The sequence below is a fragment of the Kwoniella mangroviensis genome, chromosome 2, assembly GCF_000507465.2.
Source record: "Kwoniella mangroviensis CBS 8507 chromosome 2, whole genome shotgun sequence".
NCBI classification, from domain to species: Eukaryota; Fungi; Basidiomycota; class Tremellomycetes; order Tremellales; family Cryptococcaceae; genus Kwoniella; species Kwoniella mangrovensis.
Genome location: NC_088828.1, coordinates 242,027 through 261,315, shown reverse-complemented (window position 1 = coordinate 261,315; position 19,289 = coordinate 242,027). Strand labels below are relative to the sequence as shown.

Below are 19,289 nucleotides of genomic sequence, written 5' to 3'. Positions count from 1 at the left end.
TAATCCAACATGAGGCGTACATTCACGGAAGAACTATCGAACTGGTGGTAACCACGGCAAACAAGAGATCTCACCAGGTGTGAAGCTCCATTATGTCGATGTCCGACCTTCCCCATTCAACAGTCAACCCTCACGTCCACGTCCATCAAGTGAAAATACCATCTTACTTATACATGGGTTGCCGCAGACATGGTATTGCTGGCGACGGGTGATCTGACCATTGACCGAGTTGGCTCTGAGAGTTATAACTGTCGATTATCGAGGAGCGGGTGATTCGGATAGACCAAGGGACGGGTACGATAAATTGACTATGAGCAGGGATATCCATACGCTGTATAAAGATAAACTCGGTATAGATAAAGTCATATTGGTGGGGAGTGATATAGGGAGTATGGTAGCTAGTAATTTGGCAATGCAATTTGAACATGATGTAGAAGCTTTGGTTACTTTTGGTGAGTGAATATTCATTCCATTCTATTTCATCCAGATAGAAACAGTACATTCTTCTGTTCTTTACTTCTACGAAACCCAGTAGCTTCCGAGCAATGAATGCCTATTAATGGAATTAAAAATCCGATGATACTGCAGAAGCACCCATACCAGGAACGCAATCTTTCGACAGAGCTACCACTGAACCATCTTCGACTTGGTCTTTCCTATGGCATTTCTTCTTTCACAATCAGGCGGACCTGCCTGAACTGTTGATTCAAGGTAAAGAGAATGAGTATATCGGCCATTTCTATCATCGGTTGGTAGGTCATAGTAACCCAAAACCAGACCAAATATATCTGAAAGTAACTTCGAGCTCGATGTAAGTATCCATGCTGATGTTCAGACCGATGTTAGTGTTATGATCCTTCGTTCTTGCTTGATAAAAATCTGGAAACATGTGAGTCTACTTCACCTTGTATTCACGAGATATTCACAGTAGTCTCTTAATTGACATTGACATGCTCTCTTTCTATGTTAAGACACAAAAGCCTTTTCATCTCCTGGTGGAATCCGCTGTGGACTAGATACCTACAGAGCATTCCAACAGGACATCAAAGATTTCAAAGAAATGTTGAAGAAGAATGGTAGACTCTCGATACCAACTTGAACACTGGCAGGTGAAAGTTCACCAATGCAAGAAGTGAGTTAAAGGTTTTTACCAGTCAATTTTGTCGTTGAGTGACATTATGTGCTTAATAACTTCGTACAGTTTATCGAAACTCAGACGAAAGAATACTCAAACGACGTTACGTTCAAATTAGTTCCGAAAAGTATGCACTGGATACCTGAGGAGAATCCAGAAGGGTTCTTGGATGCTGTATCTTGGTTCTTGAAAAATAAGAAGATTTTATGAGAGAAATGTACCGTATGGCCAAATAAAATTGTGTATCGATTTATCAGGCAATACCAATAACGAGCCAAAGTCTTCAAACACATATCTATACTAAGTAAACTAGAGATCGAGCAAGTCTCATTGCTATAAGAGCCGAAGAATGAGAAGGAATCATAACTTCGACCAATGTATACTAAATACATGCATAAATAACTATCAATATCCATATTACAAAAACCTTTCCACACTATCCATCATTCATATATCATAAATCATCTAAATCACCTTCCAATCCCGAATCTTCATCTCTCCCACTCGCTCTCCCAGCCGCACGTCTACTAACATCACATAAAACTCTCACCAAGTTTTCCTTAGCCAATTCAAACCTTCTCACTTCATTCTCCAAATCCTGATGTACATCCTGTTCTCTCTTATCTGAAACCTCTTCGTCCCCTGAATCTCCCTCGATCTCTTCCTCTTCGTCATCTGGATGAAGTATACTCGAATCTTCAAATCCAAATCCAATAAATTTGATTTGGGTCAAAACCAATCTCAAATGACTACTTGCTTTCTGTATATTCCTTGAATTTTCCAATCTCTTCAACCTACTTTCATTTACCGTTCGATCGTTCACTTCGTTGGACGAAATGAGAAGTCTGATATATTCAATACAGGTTAAAGCCAATTTATCAACTGCCAAAGCATTTTTCGATAACGTATTGTCTTGAAGGGTTTTATCGACTCCATGAATTGCTAAAGCATCTTTCGAACCGGGATATAATAACTCTAACATTGCTGAGATGGACGATAAGCCTTTACCTGCACCTTGGACTTCTTCAGCTGCCAATGCAGTGGCTAAAGCCACTTGAGCACTAGGCGTAGGTTTAACAAATATTCCCCAAAGACCTATGAGTACTAGACCGAGGGCATGGGCCGCTGAGCCTTTAGGTAATCCCTCGATGGTCGTTCGCACTTCTTTGTCAAATGCTGATAGTTTGAGTGATTGGCTAATATCGTATGATTCAAGATTAGATAAGAGGGTTTTGAGAGAAGCAGTAGTATTACCAGCTGATTTCGATCGAGTGGAAGCATCTACCAATTTGATGAAGAACCTAGAGTAAAGGTCGTAGACATGTACCAAGGTGATTTGTTCGGCAATAGAGGTGATTGGCGAGGAAGTTTTTTCAAGAGATTCGGCACATCGCAGTGCTTCGTGTAAAGGAAGCTTCAAAACAGTAGCGAGAGGTAGAGGTGTCGATGTGGTAATTCTGGACTGGGCATCTCTCCATATTTGAGTAGAAGATCGCAGGAAAGGTATATCGTGTTGGAGTAAGGCAAGCAAGGTAAGGGAATCGGCATCGGAGGCTGTGTTATGGAGATGAAGCACGACATGCCATTTTTCGAGGGCGGATGGTCTTATGACTGTACCAGATGAGTCAGCGATGATTCCGTTACGACCTTTACCAGATGTATGACTCACCACCGCCAATGATATCAGCAGCCTTCTGATTCCAATAAACCTGATCATCAAATGCTTTGAACTTCTTACCGACAGGAACGATCAATCTCGCACAATCCTTAGCGAAGAGCGATACATTTCCAGCTTTCTTCTTCTCTTCAGACTTTGTCCAATGAGAGATGACCGGACCCATCGAAGCAGCCAAGATGACGGCGACGAGCAATCTCCAAGTCCAGTCAATGAGAGTATGAGGCGCCGGGGCGATCAGTCCTGGTAATCCTCGTGCTAGCAACCTCGAGGTGTGTTCCGCAGTGATGAGAGGTAATTTCGATAAGATCTGACCGGTCGTAGCTTGTCCTATAACCCCGCTGGGCATTGCATTGGTAGATGATTGAGTCGAGGTCTGTTTTAACACGTTCGAAGCGGAAGGTAAGAAGCTGAACGATACAGCAAAAGCAGCGAACATCTTCAGACCGCCTGAAGCAGCGTTCTGAGCCATGGTCGTGGTCGTAGTTTGATCTTTCTTTTTTGGACCGGGTTTGGCACGAGGTTGTTTAGGTGCGGTAGCAGTCTTTGCTCTTTTCCTTTTGGGTTGTTGTTCTTCCTCTTCTTCATCCACGTCATCATCTTCATCAAGGGAATCTTCCTCAGCCTTCATCGCAGCAGCCTCAGCAGCAGCTTGGATCAAACTTTCTCTAGCGCCAAAATCAGCTTGCCACAACTTCAAATTATCTTCTCCAGCTACTGCCAGACGGAAAGCTTCCAATTCATCAACTTTTCGCTGTAACATCGCTGATCGTCTTTGCAAAAGTTCGATATATTTTTTAGCTCCAATCAAGATTGTAGCCTTGGCACTTGCGTTGGGTCTGGTGACTTCCCCCAGACCATCGACCGTTCCGTCCGCAGCTCTAAAATCGGTGGTGCGTTTCTGTTCTTCGGTGGATGTAGCATATAACACTCGAAGAGCTGGAATGGCATCTCGTAGATCGGCTTGAGCAGCTTGTACCTTTTGTCGATATCGTCGTTCGGTCTTGTTGTGCTTTCCGACAACGGGTGGATCGCTGGATTCTTTAGGAGCAGCTGGAGTTTTGGTGGATTGACGAAGTTGCTGGGAAGCTTTGGTCTGACAGGGCTGCTTGACATCCGATGTGGACGTATCTGTAGAAATTTGATTAAGCGATGGACCTGTAGAATAACATGATGTCAGCTAGACTGAATCATCAAACAGAGGAGCCAAATATACTGACCATCGATATTTATGCCATACCCGAGATTGTCCATCTGATCATTATCAACCTGTAATTGATTCTCAAAGCCATTCAAGTGTCCTATTGGCCATCCCTCTTGCTTGACCTGATCCTTCATGTATTGAGGTTGTAGAGTCTGCTGTTGTGAATGCGTCATATTCCCAATAGCTTTCGCTTGTTGTGCAAAATCGAAATCGATCGGGAAGCCAGATTGAGTTGATTTCTTACCCGAGGAGATTGGTGAATCGAGATTGAGCATATCGAACGTATCGTCATTATCCAAACCATTTAGTGTATTTGAGTTTCCATTGCCACTGAACAACAAATTTTGTAAGAAATCTAAATTCCCATCGTTATTATGAGTAAGGAATGGGTTGGATTGTTGATCTGGAAAGAAAAGAGATTGTCCATTGGATTTATCTTGTCCTTCATTTCCGTTAGGAATGTTGACAAAATGGTTCAAAGTTTGATCTTCCCCAGTTCCATTGAGGAGCATTTTGCTATCTTCCGATTGGAACAACACATCCAATTCGGTCGAGTCGAAGCTATTATTATTGTTGAATAGGAAGTCGTCCGTAGCCGATAGGGAAAAGTTGGAATGTGAACTTGGAGAAGATGATGATCTAGGTGAATGACCGTTCATCGAGATACTACCCATATTGGATAGGTTGATAGATTGAGTCGAGGGCGATAATGATGGTACTCTGGATGACGATGATCCACTACTCATGCCGAACGATTGTTGATACGCCAAGGGTGAGAGTGAATTATCACTTGCGGGTGAAGGGCGGTTCATTGAAGAAGGACCACCATTGGTCGTAGATGGTATATTGAGAAGGGAAGAGGGATCGAGAAGTTCGGAAGGGAAGAGTGCATTGGAAGGCGATATCGAGTCTTCGAAGAAGAGGGAGTCCTCCTCTGAGTTGTGGGAGGGCATTGTCTGCTGAGCGAATAGAGAGGTTGGCATGCCGGATTGTCGAGCAACGAGTAAAAGTAAAATGATATCAAAATAGATGTATCTATTCGGTCTCCTGTGTATCTCCTACTGACTGCTCTCTATGAATCCGGTGGTAGTGTGTCTCTCTGCGGTGTTCTATCACTCCAACGTTGTTATTACTTTGGTATCATCGTATCGTATCGCATCGCATCGTATCATGCAAAGCAATGCAAATCTCATGGTCCATCGTCAACAATCGTCTGATCGTCTCGTAAAAGTGGAAAGTGGTACGATAATAACAAATGATCACGTGGCAGAATTCCCCCTTTGGGAGATTAATTCTCTCCAAGCACATTTGCCACCCAAGTAGAGTACTACCTCCTTCTACCTACATCAGCAGCAGTCCGCATCCCTTTCCTATGCCCTTCCTTCTCCCTACGTGAATCCTGAGCAAGCTGTCTGGCTTTCGCTCGAGGGTCAATCACCTATACGTATGCATCAGTCAGCTTTCATCCCAAACCAAACGGAACTCTTGAAACTCACCGAGTACTCTTCTTCTGCCCTTCTCGTCAATTCCTTCTCATCCACCAAGAACTTCAAACTATGTTTCATCCATCCTACATCATCGTCCACTTCCAGATCATCCTCTCCGGCCTGTTCATCTCCGTCCGTAGGTCTTGTCGTCGGTTCTTCATCTTCATCCGGTGCAGCTTTAGCTACTTTGCTACTAAACCTACTCATCTCTTTCAATAGATCATCTTCCTCATCCCTCCTTCCCCTCTTGTTACCATGTTTCGCAGCGGCTCTTCCCCTGTTTTTGGAGTATTTGGCCAATTCTTGCTCCAGGACTGAAGGTCCTTTATGTCGTTTCGAACGTCCTTCATCTGAATCGGAATCTGACGCATCCCCTGTACGTTTCTTCAATCGACGTAGATCTTCTTCCATACGTTTGATTTCAGCTTGACGCGATGCACTGAAGATAGTTTCATCAGCAGTTATCTTTTTACTAGCTTGGTAATTCTACAGCTGGCTTACCTGCTTCCTGCCTTTTCCCTCTCATGCTGTTCTCGAATAGCTTTGAGATCGACGGCAGCCTGTTTGTATCATCAGCCAACATTGTCTTTCAAGTTCAGATCATATAACTCACCTTTTTCTCCTTCTCCTTTCTAGTAGTATCGCCAAGATCCTTAAGCGAATCCGGTACCTTTACATAAGATTCTGCAGGTTTGGAAGGAGCACTCTCAGTTGGATCCAACACTATCGCTCATCTGTCAGCATAAACTACTGGAATAAGTTTAGGTTCACGTACAATCCTGTCTGGTCATTCCCTTCTTCTGCACCTTGATGTCCGTCTCAGGTATCTCTTCCGAATCGCCAAATGATAGGAGTCCAGTATTCCTGATATTGCGATTTATTAGCATTTATAATTCCTAAGGAACCAGCATTTCGCCCGCTCACTTTTTCGCCTTTGCTCTCTTCTCCCTAAACTCCATCTCCTTCTTAGCTTCAAACCTAGCTTGCTGTTGAGCTCTTCTCTCAGAAGCGGTTATACGAGGTACGATATCGTCAAAGGGGTTCTCTATTATCCTTATACCTCGTATCTTTGGTGGTCTATGTGTTCAGCATATCAGTCACTATAACTCGATTGGGGAAGGGAGAAAACGAAGGAGAGCCTACACTAATGGTCTTTCTTCTGCATCAACATCTAAATTGCCGATACTCATCACATCTATCAACACAGTGATCAGCTATCTGCAACAGATGAACGCAGTCGCTATAATAGCTCACTGTATATCGTATTCCCAACAATCTTCCCAAACAGGGTATGTTTATTGGTCAATTCCTCTGCTTTGTCCAACGTGAAGAAGAATTGGGAAGTGTTGGTATGTCGTTTACTGTTATTGGCCATACCCATCAAACCTCGTCTACCACCAACTCACAACGTAAGCTTTATGTTATCGACGATGATGGGTCAAAGGGAGCTAACCTGTTGAACCGTAATCTAGGATGTATCTCATCTTGGAATGGTTCTCCATAGAAACTCTCTCCTCCCATACCTGTTCCCGTTGGATCACCAGATTGTATGATAAACCCTGGGACGATCCTATGGAAGATGATTCCGTCATAGTATCCTGTTGAGAGCACATCAATATCATCATGCAACTATTGATTGTAAGGATAGACTGACCTTCCATGGACAATGCGAGGAAATTTCGAACAGCTTTTGGACATTCTTTCCCCCATAACTCGACCTAAGACACTACTCTCAGCTTACAAGGGAATAGAATACCATTGCCAGAGGCTGACTCACTTCTATCTCCCCCGCTGTTGAATCTATGATCACTTTCGCATTGGTAGCGGGCTATACAGTTCACTAGGTAAGCATGCAAGTGGTAGGGTTGGACGTAGAGAGTGGAGGTTGAGGTTGAGGTAAACTTGCCTCGGTCACATATCTGTCAAATGCGGATAAGAGAGAGTGAGCTGACTTCATCCACTGAGAACTAGACGATTGAGCTCACAGATTACTCATTGTCGCTCAGCCCAGGACCTGTCCTTCTATCGTATCTGAGAGATATGGATTGTTGACAATCAAGTCTTCCAGGTTAACCTGAACATGTATGTATCTATCGACTACTCGTATTCTTGTGCGGTGACGAGTGACGAAGTGATGATGCTGGAAGGAAGGGTGGGTCACTGGGTCACTGGGTCACTGTGCCTGTTGATGCCACACGCGGTGATATTCGGTTATATCCTACTCTACTCTCTCTCCTACGCGTATACAACCTAGCTCGCTCTTACTACGAGTACTGTGCTGCTGGCTGTGTATGAGCACTCGTACAAGTAAACCAACAGTCCATACTCAATCCATTATCGCCATCTTCAGTGACTGTCATCCCTACGGTAATCAGAATTTCTGGCTCAAACATCACTCCACAAGATCGAAACGTATCCGGCGAAAACATCTGAACTGTTAGTCGGAGAAGCGATCCCTTTGAACTAGCCTTCTTCCCCTTCAACCTCGCCCACCCACCTTCAATACCTTATACCCACTACCCACAATGGCTTCCGAAGGACTCACCCGACGACGAGGCGCAGGTGCATCACCAGCTATCGGTTCAGCCTCACCAGCATTCTCAGATACACCCACTCTCGCATCTACCTCTGGCGGTGCTCCGAGGAGACCCGGTGGAACGACAAATAACGCGCCGACCAGTTCGGCAGGAGGATCAGGCGGAGCAGGTGCGATGGAAGGTAGAGGGAAGATAGCGTATGATCCGAGGGATTTTGAAAATGGTGGAGAATCAGAGACGATGCCTAGGTTGACTATCATGGAGGAAGTTTTGTTATTGGGTTTGAAAGATAAAGCTGTGAGTGAAAATATCCTAATGAGTGATTCTGTTATCGTACATCTGGAAAGTATTAGCTGATCTTGACTTGATTCAGGGCTACCTATCATTCTGGAACGATAACATCTCATATGCCTTAAGAGGTTGTATCTTGATTGAATTGGCATTACGACGTAGAATAGCGATGGTCAAAGATCCATCACGTAGGAGATTGGCTTTAGCAGATAGGTTGATCGAAGTTATCGATGATAGACAGACCGGAGAAACTATATTGGACGAAGCTTTGAAAATGATGAAATCAAGTGAAAAATACGGTACAGGTGCATGGGTAGATTTGATGAGTGGTGAGTCAAACCACAATTGCGTCCTTGCCAAAACGACGTTAGCTGATATAAGGTGATATTGGATATAGGGGAAACTTGGAATGTGATGAAAATAGGATATCAACTCAAACAAGTTCGAGAACGTTTAGCGAAAGGTTTAGTTGATAAAGGTGTATTGAGGACTGAAAAGAGGAATTTCCTATTATTCGATATGGCCACTCATCCTATAGCCGACATGAATGCCAAGGATGATGTGATGAGGAGGGTTTTGACGCTTCTGACCGCTCGAACGGCTGCTATACCTCCTCAGGCATTACACAAGGAAGGTGTGAAATATAGACATACAAGAGCGGTTGTCTTGGTTTGTGCAGGTGAGTAGATCGCCTTTCCTCGCCACGACCCCAGCTATGTACACAAAGTACTGATTTTGTCGGTTCGATCGTAGCATACGCATCGAGCGTACTTGAGAACGCCCTTCAAAGGCTATCTTATGATTCTCGAGAAGCTGCATTCGCAAGGTGCGATGATATCCTTGCTGAATTCTCCACTTGGCCATTTGGAGTGACGACATCCAACGTGGCTGGACCGGTATCCATCGGAGGAGGAACGAGGAAAAGGGAAGGTGGAAGTGGTGGTGTGGGACGTGAGAGCGTACAGGAATTGGTCAGAGAAGTGAGGAAAGAGATGGCGGCCAGTACGACTGGTCAAGCTGGTGCAGGTGGTGGTCAAGAGGAGCAAGAAGAATTGTGTTTCGAAGTTGTTGCTACGGTTTTAGAGATTTTCGGAAGGATGGATAGCTTGGTGAGTAAAATCATTTGCATATACATATGATATCATATCACTTCAATCCTTTTCTTCTCTTTTGTCATCGTACGAAGTATGAATTGCTGACTGGATGAGGTTTGAAACTTTTCTAAATTCAGCTTTAAACGATAGAAACCCTCACAATCATTTTCATCAGAGAGAACAAGAACGAATTTTATACGATACGATACTCTTACTTCTATACCATCATATGCGTTACGGTAAATACTCGCACCATTATTGAGTATCACCTCTTATCGTTGTCTAGACATCAAAATGTATATATACCAGTACCCAAGGGTTTTAAGTTGATATCCTAAAATATACACCAAGTGAACTAAGGTCTGTCCTCTCATGCCTGATCATATATTCGCCTAGAAAATCTTCCTCCTTCATATCGTACTTTGCAAGGTTGGGGCTGCTGAGTAGATCTAGCAGCTTTAGAGGAGTACTACCATGTAAACATCATCTGGCATATCATGCTTCAACTGGTTGTGCTATTGGTGTCCTTTTTAATGGACTCGTATGACCATACTCTTCAATTGGTGTTTGTTCAGCTGCAGTTGATGATCTCACATCAAACACTCACGAGGCAAAGAGAGGCTCCTTCGAAATAATAATCACATCATTAGATTAAACGAACATGAGAACGCAATCATATGAAAAGTTACAAGTATTATAAACGTCCCGCTACGCTCATACAAGATATACGACGCTACTTGTTTTACTCGCTTCCTTTTTTTATCATTCCCAATAAAGTTGTTTCCCAAGCCGAGCGGGCAAGACGAGGCGCAATGGGGGCGATTTCGTGAAGCTGACTTGATTCACTCTTATGGGAGTCGGAGTCGGAATTTCGGAGTCGTACATGTCTTTCCGTATGAAAGATAGTAACATGCATTAATGCCAAAAAAGGCACTCTCCGATTCCAGCACTTTTATTCAGATTTTTATTTGTTCACCTGATGACCAAGTCACCCACGCGATCCATGGTAGGTTATTTTTATTCTGTTCTCATTTTCGCATCGATCAATGTTCGTTCTTTTCTTCGAGTAAAGCCGAGACATTCCTCATTATTAATTCGCGAATGAAATTGACAAATTTGGACTTTGATAGCTTTGTTTTTCTCACGCTACCATTGCAAAATGTACGATTCAAATAAAGTGATCTGTACCCATACGACCATTACATGGCAGACTCTCTCGATCCCCGGATATACCGGTTTCCTCCATCTCATCAACCTTGATCACATTATCTAATGTTCTTCATTCAGTCGAATTGGATTGGATGTCAGTCCTTTGGACATGATAACCAAATTGCAATACCATATCACAAAGAAGACCATATCTGTTTTTTTTTTTGCATAATCATCTCTCGGTAGGAAAGATACCATTTTTCCAGAGTAGATCAACGAAGAAAACCAAAGTTGAAAATGAGGTAGATAGATTGATAGTCCGTGTATAAGATATTTATTTATTTCAATCTCATCAAAATCAAGCGTACAAGTAAGTTTAGTTGATACATCAAGTAAAGCGTAAAAAGACGAGAAAAGAGCCATAGTGTCCCGTAGAATCAACAAATATGAATAATGAATTGTTTTATTTGTCTGTAGTCCGTCAAAGCCAATTGAGAGCGATGATAATCAGAAGATAAAGTGATCGAAAGGAATGATATGCTACATGAATGTGATGTCAAAGAATCTGAGCAGTAGAGCAGTCGAGTCGAGCTTTGAGGGTCAGGTCCTATCAGAAGGTAGGTCGTAGAATTATGTGGTGGTCACCCGCATATCCACTAAAATTGCATTTGCATTGGCGGCGAGAAATACTCATCAGATGAGAGTGTCGGTGTAGACGTCTGATAATATTCATTTTGCTGTAATGCTGTTACTTCCGGTACGCCTATACCCAATCCTATTAGTTGCTCTTTCTCTTGAGGGAGTGACATCTCCGGCGCTAGTGTGGGGGAAGTCGTGGTGCTCTGTCCAAGTGGTGAGGGGGAATAATAGGGATACTGCCCGTGCTGTTGTGGTTGTTGATGGTATGCGAAGGGGACTTGGAATAGTGGTGGAGTGGGAAAAGGAGTTTGATACCCTGTTGTCGTAGCTGGTGTTATAGGTGAAGTACCCGTACCTTTGGTCACCACTGGGGTAACAGGTATAGGAATAGCGGGACGAAGGTATGTTTGAGTAGGTAAATGTGGGGTAGACCATGAGGTAGGTAAGGTAGGTGGTGGAATCATGTTAGGTGGATAATCATGTTCTGTCGATGACGAACGTGAGGTATCAGCTGGTGTAGGATTAGGGTTAGATACCATAACTTCATTTTGCATTTGACCATTGAGATAGGCATCATGCATTGGTGTTTGTTCCAATACAGATGGGAAGGTCGATACCGGTGTATGCGTATGTGCGTGTTCATGGTGCGTCTGGAGGGGAAATTGTGCTGGTGCAGATACATGTCCACGTACATGACCTGCATCGGCGGTCCAACCGTTATACATCCAATGAGGGGATTCGAACATTGGTGGAGAAGCCAGTGCGGGCGCAGAGGGCGGTGTAACCCACGGAGCGACTCCGGAACTAGGCATCGAAACCGTACGACGATGACCCAAGTGAGAAGGTCGGATAGGTCCAGGTCCAGAGACGTAGGGTACGTTGAAGACTGGTTGATCAGGGAAGTAAGGGGAAGAGGTAGTGATGGGTGATATATTCTGTATAGCCTTGGTTGCTTTCGCTATAGCTTTCTTCTCCCTGGTTGCCCTATTCACTTCTTCTGGCACAGGAGCATATTCACATTCCCTCTTTGCTCGTGTACAGTTCCTACATGGTGATCCTCCACAACATCTGATTTTACTATTTCAACAAACAAACATTCAGTCAGCCAAAGGACCCATCAACCGAATCATCATAAGTAGCTAGTTGTATGTGTGTGTGTGAGGTTAGAAGCCAAATCGACTCACCGATGTCTACAATACTGACATGCCATAGATATCCGTTGACGACGACCGGGCGAATGAGAGCTCTCGGCCAGACCTAGTGGATAGGCTGACCCATATCCATCGAATGGAGGCGGCATGTCGTGTATGTGAGGATGGTGCATGAGCACCGATGGTGTCGCAAGGACGGAATTCATGGTGTAGGGTATCAAGTCGATATGACTTTAGGATACGAGAGATAAATGAAAAGATGTGATAGATATGGGGTGCTGATGATGAGCAGCTGATGAGCTTTTCTTTTTTTTTGGCGGCCTGGGCTTGGTGGTGGTGGTGGTGTAACAATGACGAAGAGGCAGCGAGTGGTTGTAGTGGTAGGTAGTGAATAATAAGGGGAAAAAATGGGTTTGAAAGGAAAGTGGGCGTTTTTTGTTTAATTTTTGATGTCGAGAGATGGAGAGATGAATCTGAGAATCAACGATACTCCTCTTCTATATATCTCCGTGGTAACGATTAAAATTACTTTTTTCTTTTCTCTCTGTTCGTTTCGGTCTACTGAGAGTATCGTATGTCGTATGTCGTATGAGGTCAACCCAAATCCGAAATCCCTTTCTTGGTTCGTACCCCTCCCAGGGTATCTGTTACAGACGTATATCGCAGATCGGACCAATTGGCTCCAACAATCTAATCTGATCTGATCTGATCTGATCCGGATCTATTGTAATCTGAACAAAATACAAAGACGAAACGAGAGAGTCGTGACGGAGAAGACGATCACTGACCTCTTTTGGTCAGACTTGTCTCTTGTCTTATTCGTTTCTCCCTGTATTTTGGCGCAAGGTACGGTATTAAACTATTCCTAAGTGACTACTTTCTCAAAAGGAAAAAAAGGGTAAAAAGGGAGAAAAAGTCAACGTACTCGTAAAAAAAGAAGGGTTATTATTATGAATTTATAATAAATACAAGATGTCTCGGTTGAATACGAAATGTTTCACTTGGATCAATCTGGGATCCTAAAATCCTAGGATCCTAGGATTGTAAGATTGGATGTATGTACAGGTATTACAGGTACGATCTAAATTCTTCTAAAGGTTGGCATTATAACGAGATAGTTGTCTTTCGATAACGCAAGATATGATGAAAGATATCTACGTTGAGATTGAGCTCGCTGGCGGTTTACCCAAAAACCCTCAATGATTTATTATGAACATAGTCCAAGATCAGGATGAAATGCAATGATAGCAAGAGAAGCAGTGTTTTTCCATCCAAGTGTTATATGTAGACAGGGATCTGTTTTCACAGGTCTCTTCTGATTGTGGGGAGAGCGACGTACGTGTGTGTAACAGAAAGAGAGAAAAAAAAAGGACGACCATCATCCGGTGTTAACGGCATGCATTGCAGTACGATATTCCTTGGTTTGAGAACTGGCTTCAGTACAACAGGATGCATATATGTTCAGGGGTGAATGTTTACGCTAGTCTATCTCGTCATTTGGCATTTGGCATTGGATGCTTCCACTTTTACCCAAAAGTCGTAACATCATGTACTGCTATTCGCATAACGCCGAAAAAAAAAAGATGATCACAGCTCTTCCCCGTGCCGAAATCATATCGCATTAGATGTCCATTTTGTCGCTTGAGGCTCCCATGCTGCCAGCATAGTTGATAAAACCTATCTCCTATCTACGACGCCCACTCTCCTATCATTACAACGGGATCAAGCAAAGTTCATATTTCCCATCGACATATTGTGTACATATAGACATAATTGTATCCGGTCCCACCTAGAGTGGACCGACTCCGACTCCCGTTCCGATCGCTTTGACCGCTCGTCGTTCTCATACCACCCATGCAGGTGATGCTTGGATGCAATAGTAGAATCAACGGAATGTTACTGTTGTATCACTAGATGGTTCGGAGGATTATCCTCCGACCTGGGAGCGAACCGAGACAGTATAGCGTGTGCCTCGGATCGCCCCTGAAAAGTTGAAAATCCTTACCAGAAAAACAGTGCGACCGGAAACTTGACCTGATGACGTTACGACTACTACAATTCACTGCGTCGTTCGCCATTTCGGTCAGCGCCTTTACAGTAAGACTGTGTGCTCGAAAAAGAGGGTTAAGGGGAAGGGCGCAACCTGGGATTAAACATGAAAAGATGCCTCAACTTGTTCCTGATACGACAAGTGACTCCAAATCATTGGATCAGTTACAGTTGCAGTTACGCAAGTCACATGGTGACAACGAGGGGCAAGGGGGTGCTCACGCTCAGGCCCGTGCCGGTTTATACGGAACGCTGTATAAATCCTGGATGGATCATTTGTTTCAAAAGTAAAAGTAATGTGGCTTTCATGCATTTTCCCATCACTTCGTCCAATCCACATAATTCACCTCGATACCAAACAATATCAATCTGCCTCCTACAGAATCAATCTGCCTCCTACAGAAGGCAATGATATTGTGAAACCTTTGATGAATGCCACACCTACTTACGTCTATTCCGACGCCATGTCATGTCATGTTGCGCAAAACTCACATACCCAATCCTTTCTCATGCCTTACCGTAATAATCGATAATTGTACGGTAGCTGATCAAAGTCGTTACGGTATAATCTCATACCAGCACAGGTTCAAGTAGTGAAAAAACTTAGATCCAACATCTCGGTCGATTACCCAGGGATCTAAATGATCTCTACAGCTATCGTCACCTTAACGTGATGGCATCGAGTTCTGCACTACAATATCAAACCGGCACCGGATGAAAATATCGTAATCATCATAAAATCACAGGCCATACCGTACCGTAAGGATCTTGAGCTTTGATGAGGTCTTGTCTTGATCATGGGAACGCAAGTGCATCACAATCAAGAGTACGATGTACAGTATACTCCTATGAGTTTTCTACAGTAGAAGCGGCTGAAGATCTGCAATACCTCATTTATTAGTCGATGGAATTGATCATTTGATGATGCCATCACATCTCTTCGTCTCACTCGTTTCGCTATAGATGTTTGCTGTTCAGTTACGATCTACGGGTCTCACATCGGTATCAGTCAATACTAGTAGCTCATAGATATTACTAGTACAGCCTTCATCTCTTTCGCACTAACTTACCAATAAATCTGAACACCAATCGAACGTGCCTGTCACCCGATCCGACACAAATTTATGCTTCCCATCCCTCTTATTAGACCCATCCCACCTTTGCTTCCGAGGTAGGGGTGCATCCAATGCCTATGCCATCATTTGGTAGGATCTCATGTATTGTATCCCCTTGTTTCATCTTGATTCATTTAGTTTCATAACCGAACTTCAAAACCCGAAAAACGAAAATCAAAGTTCGAAAATCTAACTCCGAGAGGCAGGCATGCGGCGCTCTACTGATGCGACTAGTCTTAGTCTTATTTAGTAGTGACAAAGTGACAAACCTCATCAAACACCGTTTGCCGGTTGTCCTCTCAGATCGAGCTAAAATAGCCAAGTCCCAAGTACAAGCCAAAAAAGGGGTTGACCTGTTTGGGTAAGTAACGCATTTGCGCCTTCCATCTAACAGCCGCCGATGAAGATCATTGATGAGATCATCGAGATTGATTTACAAAAACTGATGACGATTGCATAGTCTCGTACAAGGTCTCAGGTAACTTCGCGTACCTATGAACCTTCAACCCTCGACCCTCGACCCTGCGTCCTCAGCCCTCATTTCTCACGGTCATGTAACTAACTCCCTTGAATACCCATCAGCTGTTCAGCCACTTTTATCATTACAGTGCAGCCGCAGCCACATCGTAGGGCTCAGTATCATGATAATGCCAAGAAGAGTGTTTCGGAAGGATTCCTTGATAACGTTGACATTGACCACCTAACTTCGCTTGAGTAGGATATTCCGATAGTCGACGGACAATAAGATCAGATCCACTTATTTCCTTCGCACGCGTACGGCTGCGGTTAGCCGCTATAATGTAGCTTACACCGAAAACCTACTACGAGATACAGTACCACATCCTCAGCATTTGCAATATCCAATAATCCACATCATGATCTAAATTATACATCAAATGCAGTGTAATATACAAACAAACAAACAAACAAAAAAGCAAATCTATACATCAATCAATCCTACCACCCATGATTACTATTCATCACTCGAGGATATGAAACCTGCGCATGACTGTGTCCATTGGAAGTATAGCCATGAGGGGAAGTTACTGATTGAGGATGATCATAAGGTAATCCTCCCGATCCACCCGAGTTCCTCATATATCGTTGATTATATGGCGATGTCCTACCTGTATTGGATGGCTGTGGGCCAAACCTCTGCAAATCTGAATGTGATCTCGACGGTGGGAAAGAAGGTTGCGAGAGATCGGAGTGAGATCTTGAAGGTGGCAAGGAAGGTTGGGAGAAATCCGAATTGGATCGCGAAGTAGGGAAAGAAGGCGAATATGGTCGAGTGGTGGGTATGGACCCTTGGACAGGTGGTGGGTACGAAATGCCGATTGGCGCAGCGTTGGCCATTAGATTCGATGAACTAATTAACCAGAACAAATCAGTAAGCTATACATATTACTTCATCATTGTGTTAATTTGTAAGTGAAGTTCATTTCCAACTCACCTTCCATAATCATCACTATATCCACTCGACCCATAAGGCGAACCAATCCCACCAGGTGGTGGATACTCATACCCTTTCAACGAAGAATCATCCATACCCAAAACATTATTCCTACTTCTCATTTTCTCACCACCATCATCTACATCATCTAACGAGATTTGAGGTAAGGTAGGCTGAGGCATTGAATCTCCCAGTAATTCACCTTTGGAATTCTTCAATCCACCTTGAGCCATCTTCTTCTCCAGTGCCGCGTTTCGCGCGATTCGTTGTCGTTGTTTCTTCTTGATAAGTTCGGAAATCCGCTTGTCTACTTTGTGACAGACATATTCCTAATGATGTTCCAGCAGTCAGCCGCCAATCATTTTATCAAAAAAAAAGAGAAGATTCCATTACTTACCTTGAGATTACCTTGGATGTAACACAATAACGGAACGTAGCAGATAGCCGCCACGATAAGCAACAATAGCGAACCAGCAAAGATCAACACTGTCGCAATCATGGAGAACAACAACATCGCAGTGATGGCTGAATTGTCCCAGTAGGCGGGTATATCACTTGTCTGGAATCCATAGGCGTACGCGAAGGAATAGAGGACCAGGGCGTTGATGGATTGACGGGGTCCATCGGCGAGCAGGAGTCGTTTCCATCCTGTATGAATATTGATTAGCATTATTGGGCAATCTCGTGTCTGTGATGCTAATGACGATGCCGCAACTTACCCTTGAAAGTGAAGAAGATGAAGAAAGCGAAATCATCTTTCTTCTTCGTCGAACCTTCGATGTGACAAAACAAACAGAAGTTATCATAATTACCTGTGGATAAGAGAGAAGACACATAACGAGTCGATCAGCCATTCGCTTATCTAATGCGTTGAGTGAGAGTACGAGTATAACTCACGGAAAGAGTAGTAATCGTTCGCCATCAGATTAGTGAACGCGTAGGATATATCACGAGAATCGATGACTTGTTTGGCTTTCCAGGTCTCATATGCGAGCTACATGTGAAGTCAAAATGTCAGTCTAAAAATGCAGGTCTTTAGGTCTTGTGTTCCAGCATTGACCAGAGGTGAATTTGATAAAATAGGTGATCAAGACTCACCAGTAAGAAAGAAAATATTATACATCCTACAAAAACCCATTTGGCAATTTTGAACTGAACGTCAATCGCACAACTATCTCCACATCTCTGACCAATAGAGTTGGTCCACTAGAGTATATCAATAAATCTCATCCATCAGCCCAAATACTTTTACAAGATTTCCGAGTGAAAGTCTTAACTTGACTTACATGATCAGCGAGGATCATAGTTGACGCTGTGAATATATCCAACCCGTACACAGCTATGGATTTCAACAAGAAGACATATTTGAATATGTATCTAGACATCATATCAAGCACAGTCAGCTTTTATGTGTTTTATTTTCGAATCGAGGAGAAACACACAAAATATACAAAAAAACTCACTTAATCCTAGTCCATATATCTGTTTTGTGAAATTCCCTAACATTGACGAAATCGAACTATGTCACGAACAAATGATCAGCCCAATCTTCGACGACGTATTTTCCACAATCCGTAACCCTGTATCCCTCTTGTTTGCCCTTTTATTCCATATATGAACTGCTCAAAACCTACTTTATGATCCGGTACCACCTCCCTCTTCCATTCCGCTTCGCAGCAGCACATGATGTCTTACGGTCTACTAGTATCTTGACGCTTCGTCGAAAAGGTAAAGGTGACCGTGATAGGGAGGGTGGTAGGATCGTTCTTTTTGGCTGGGATCGGTTGTATGAAAGAGTGTGAATGAAAAGGAGTTCTCGACCCGCGAGTCACAAAACCAATTTTTTTCTTCCTGATGCAAGTTCGTTCTATAGCTACTTTTTTCGCGGTTACTGAAAGATTGATGATTGATAGGAATCGGATATGTTGATAAGGAGATTGACTGTATGTGACGAATCGATCCCAAAGGAGCAAGGTAAGGTGAGGTATCAAAGGATCTCTTCTTTTATTGTAATTGCCACTCTGATCCTAACACTGCTTGACAGTGAGAATGTGAATGTAAGTGAAGCCGAAAGTAAACCAGTGGATGTATTTTTCTCAAAAGTAATATGTTATAGGAGATATAATGGTTTCGATATCTTGACGACCACAAATAAACATCACTTAGCAACCATTTCATCCTATATGTCGCAGCATCCGGATTAACTCACAATAATATCTATGTATATCCCGATCTACTACCCAGTGTACCTACGCTGCTCTACAGCTATCTATGTGACTGATGTATGTCAAACTTCTACCAGAGAAGTCA

General features: G+C 43.3%; 5 protein-coding genes across 5 annotated transcripts; 1 reads left to right on the top strand and 4 right to left on the bottom strand.

Annotated features, from left to right (window-relative positions):
* Window positions 1–1,589: 1,589 nt before the first annotated feature.
* On the bottom strand, window positions 1,590–4,997 carry I203_106962 (uncharacterized protein; the record flags this gene model as incomplete). Its single annotated transcript, XM_019151356.1, has 3 exons — window positions 1,590–2,746; window positions 2,805–3,968; window positions 4,031–4,997. 3 exons carry the CDS (start codon window positions 4,995–4,997, stop codon window positions 1,590–1,592), a joined length of 3,288 nt encoding a protein of 1,095 aa, XP_018999348.1.
* A 344-nt stretch (window positions 4,998–5,341) lies between these two features.
* On the bottom strand, window positions 5,342–7,458 carry I203_106961 (uncharacterized protein; the record flags this gene model as incomplete). Its single annotated transcript, XM_019151357.1, has 12 exons — window positions 5,342–5,452; window positions 5,511–5,940; window positions 6,003–6,061; window positions 6,115–6,224; window positions 6,277–6,365; window positions 6,426–6,578; window positions 6,645–6,696; window positions 6,756–6,892; window positions 6,955–7,099; window positions 7,156–7,219; window positions 7,279–7,329; window positions 7,417–7,458. 12 exons carry the CDS (start codon window positions 7,456–7,458, stop codon window positions 5,342–5,344), a joined length of 1,443 nt encoding a protein of 480 aa, XP_018999349.1.
* A 568-nt stretch (window positions 7,459–8,026) lies between these two features.
* Window positions 8,027–9,536, top strand: I203_106960 (uncharacterized protein; the record flags this gene model as incomplete). The annotated part of the gene is made up of 5 exons (XM_019151358.1): window positions 8,027–8,335; window positions 8,412–8,658; window positions 8,727–9,008; window positions 9,083–9,438; window positions 9,516–9,536. The coding sequence occupies 5 exons, from the start codon at window positions 8,027–8,029 to the stop codon at window positions 9,534–9,536; spliced, it is 1,215 nt and encodes a 404-aa protein (XP_018999350.1).
* A 1,692-nt stretch (window positions 9,537–11,228) lies between these two features.
* I203_106959 (uncharacterized protein) lies at window positions 11,229–12,511 on the bottom strand (the record flags this gene model as incomplete). Its single annotated transcript, XM_019151359.1, has 2 exons — window positions 11,229–12,288; window positions 12,396–12,511. 2 exons carry the CDS (start codon window positions 12,509–12,511, stop codon window positions 11,229–11,231), a joined length of 1,176 nt encoding a protein of 391 aa, XP_018999351.1.
* A 3,972-nt stretch (window positions 12,512–16,483) lies between these two features.
* Window positions 16,484–18,664, bottom strand: I203_106958 (uncharacterized protein; the record flags this gene model as incomplete). Its single annotated transcript, XM_019151360.1, has 9 exons — window positions 16,484–16,895; window positions 16,980–17,308; window positions 17,377–17,627; window positions 17,699–17,791; window positions 17,877–17,973; window positions 18,078–18,185; window positions 18,266–18,356; window positions 18,443–18,498; window positions 18,614–18,664. The coding sequence occupies 9 exons, from the start codon at window positions 18,662–18,664 to the stop codon at window positions 16,484–16,486; spliced, it is 1,488 nt and encodes a 495-aa protein (XP_018999352.1).
* Window positions 18,665–19,289: the final 625 nt, after the last annotated feature.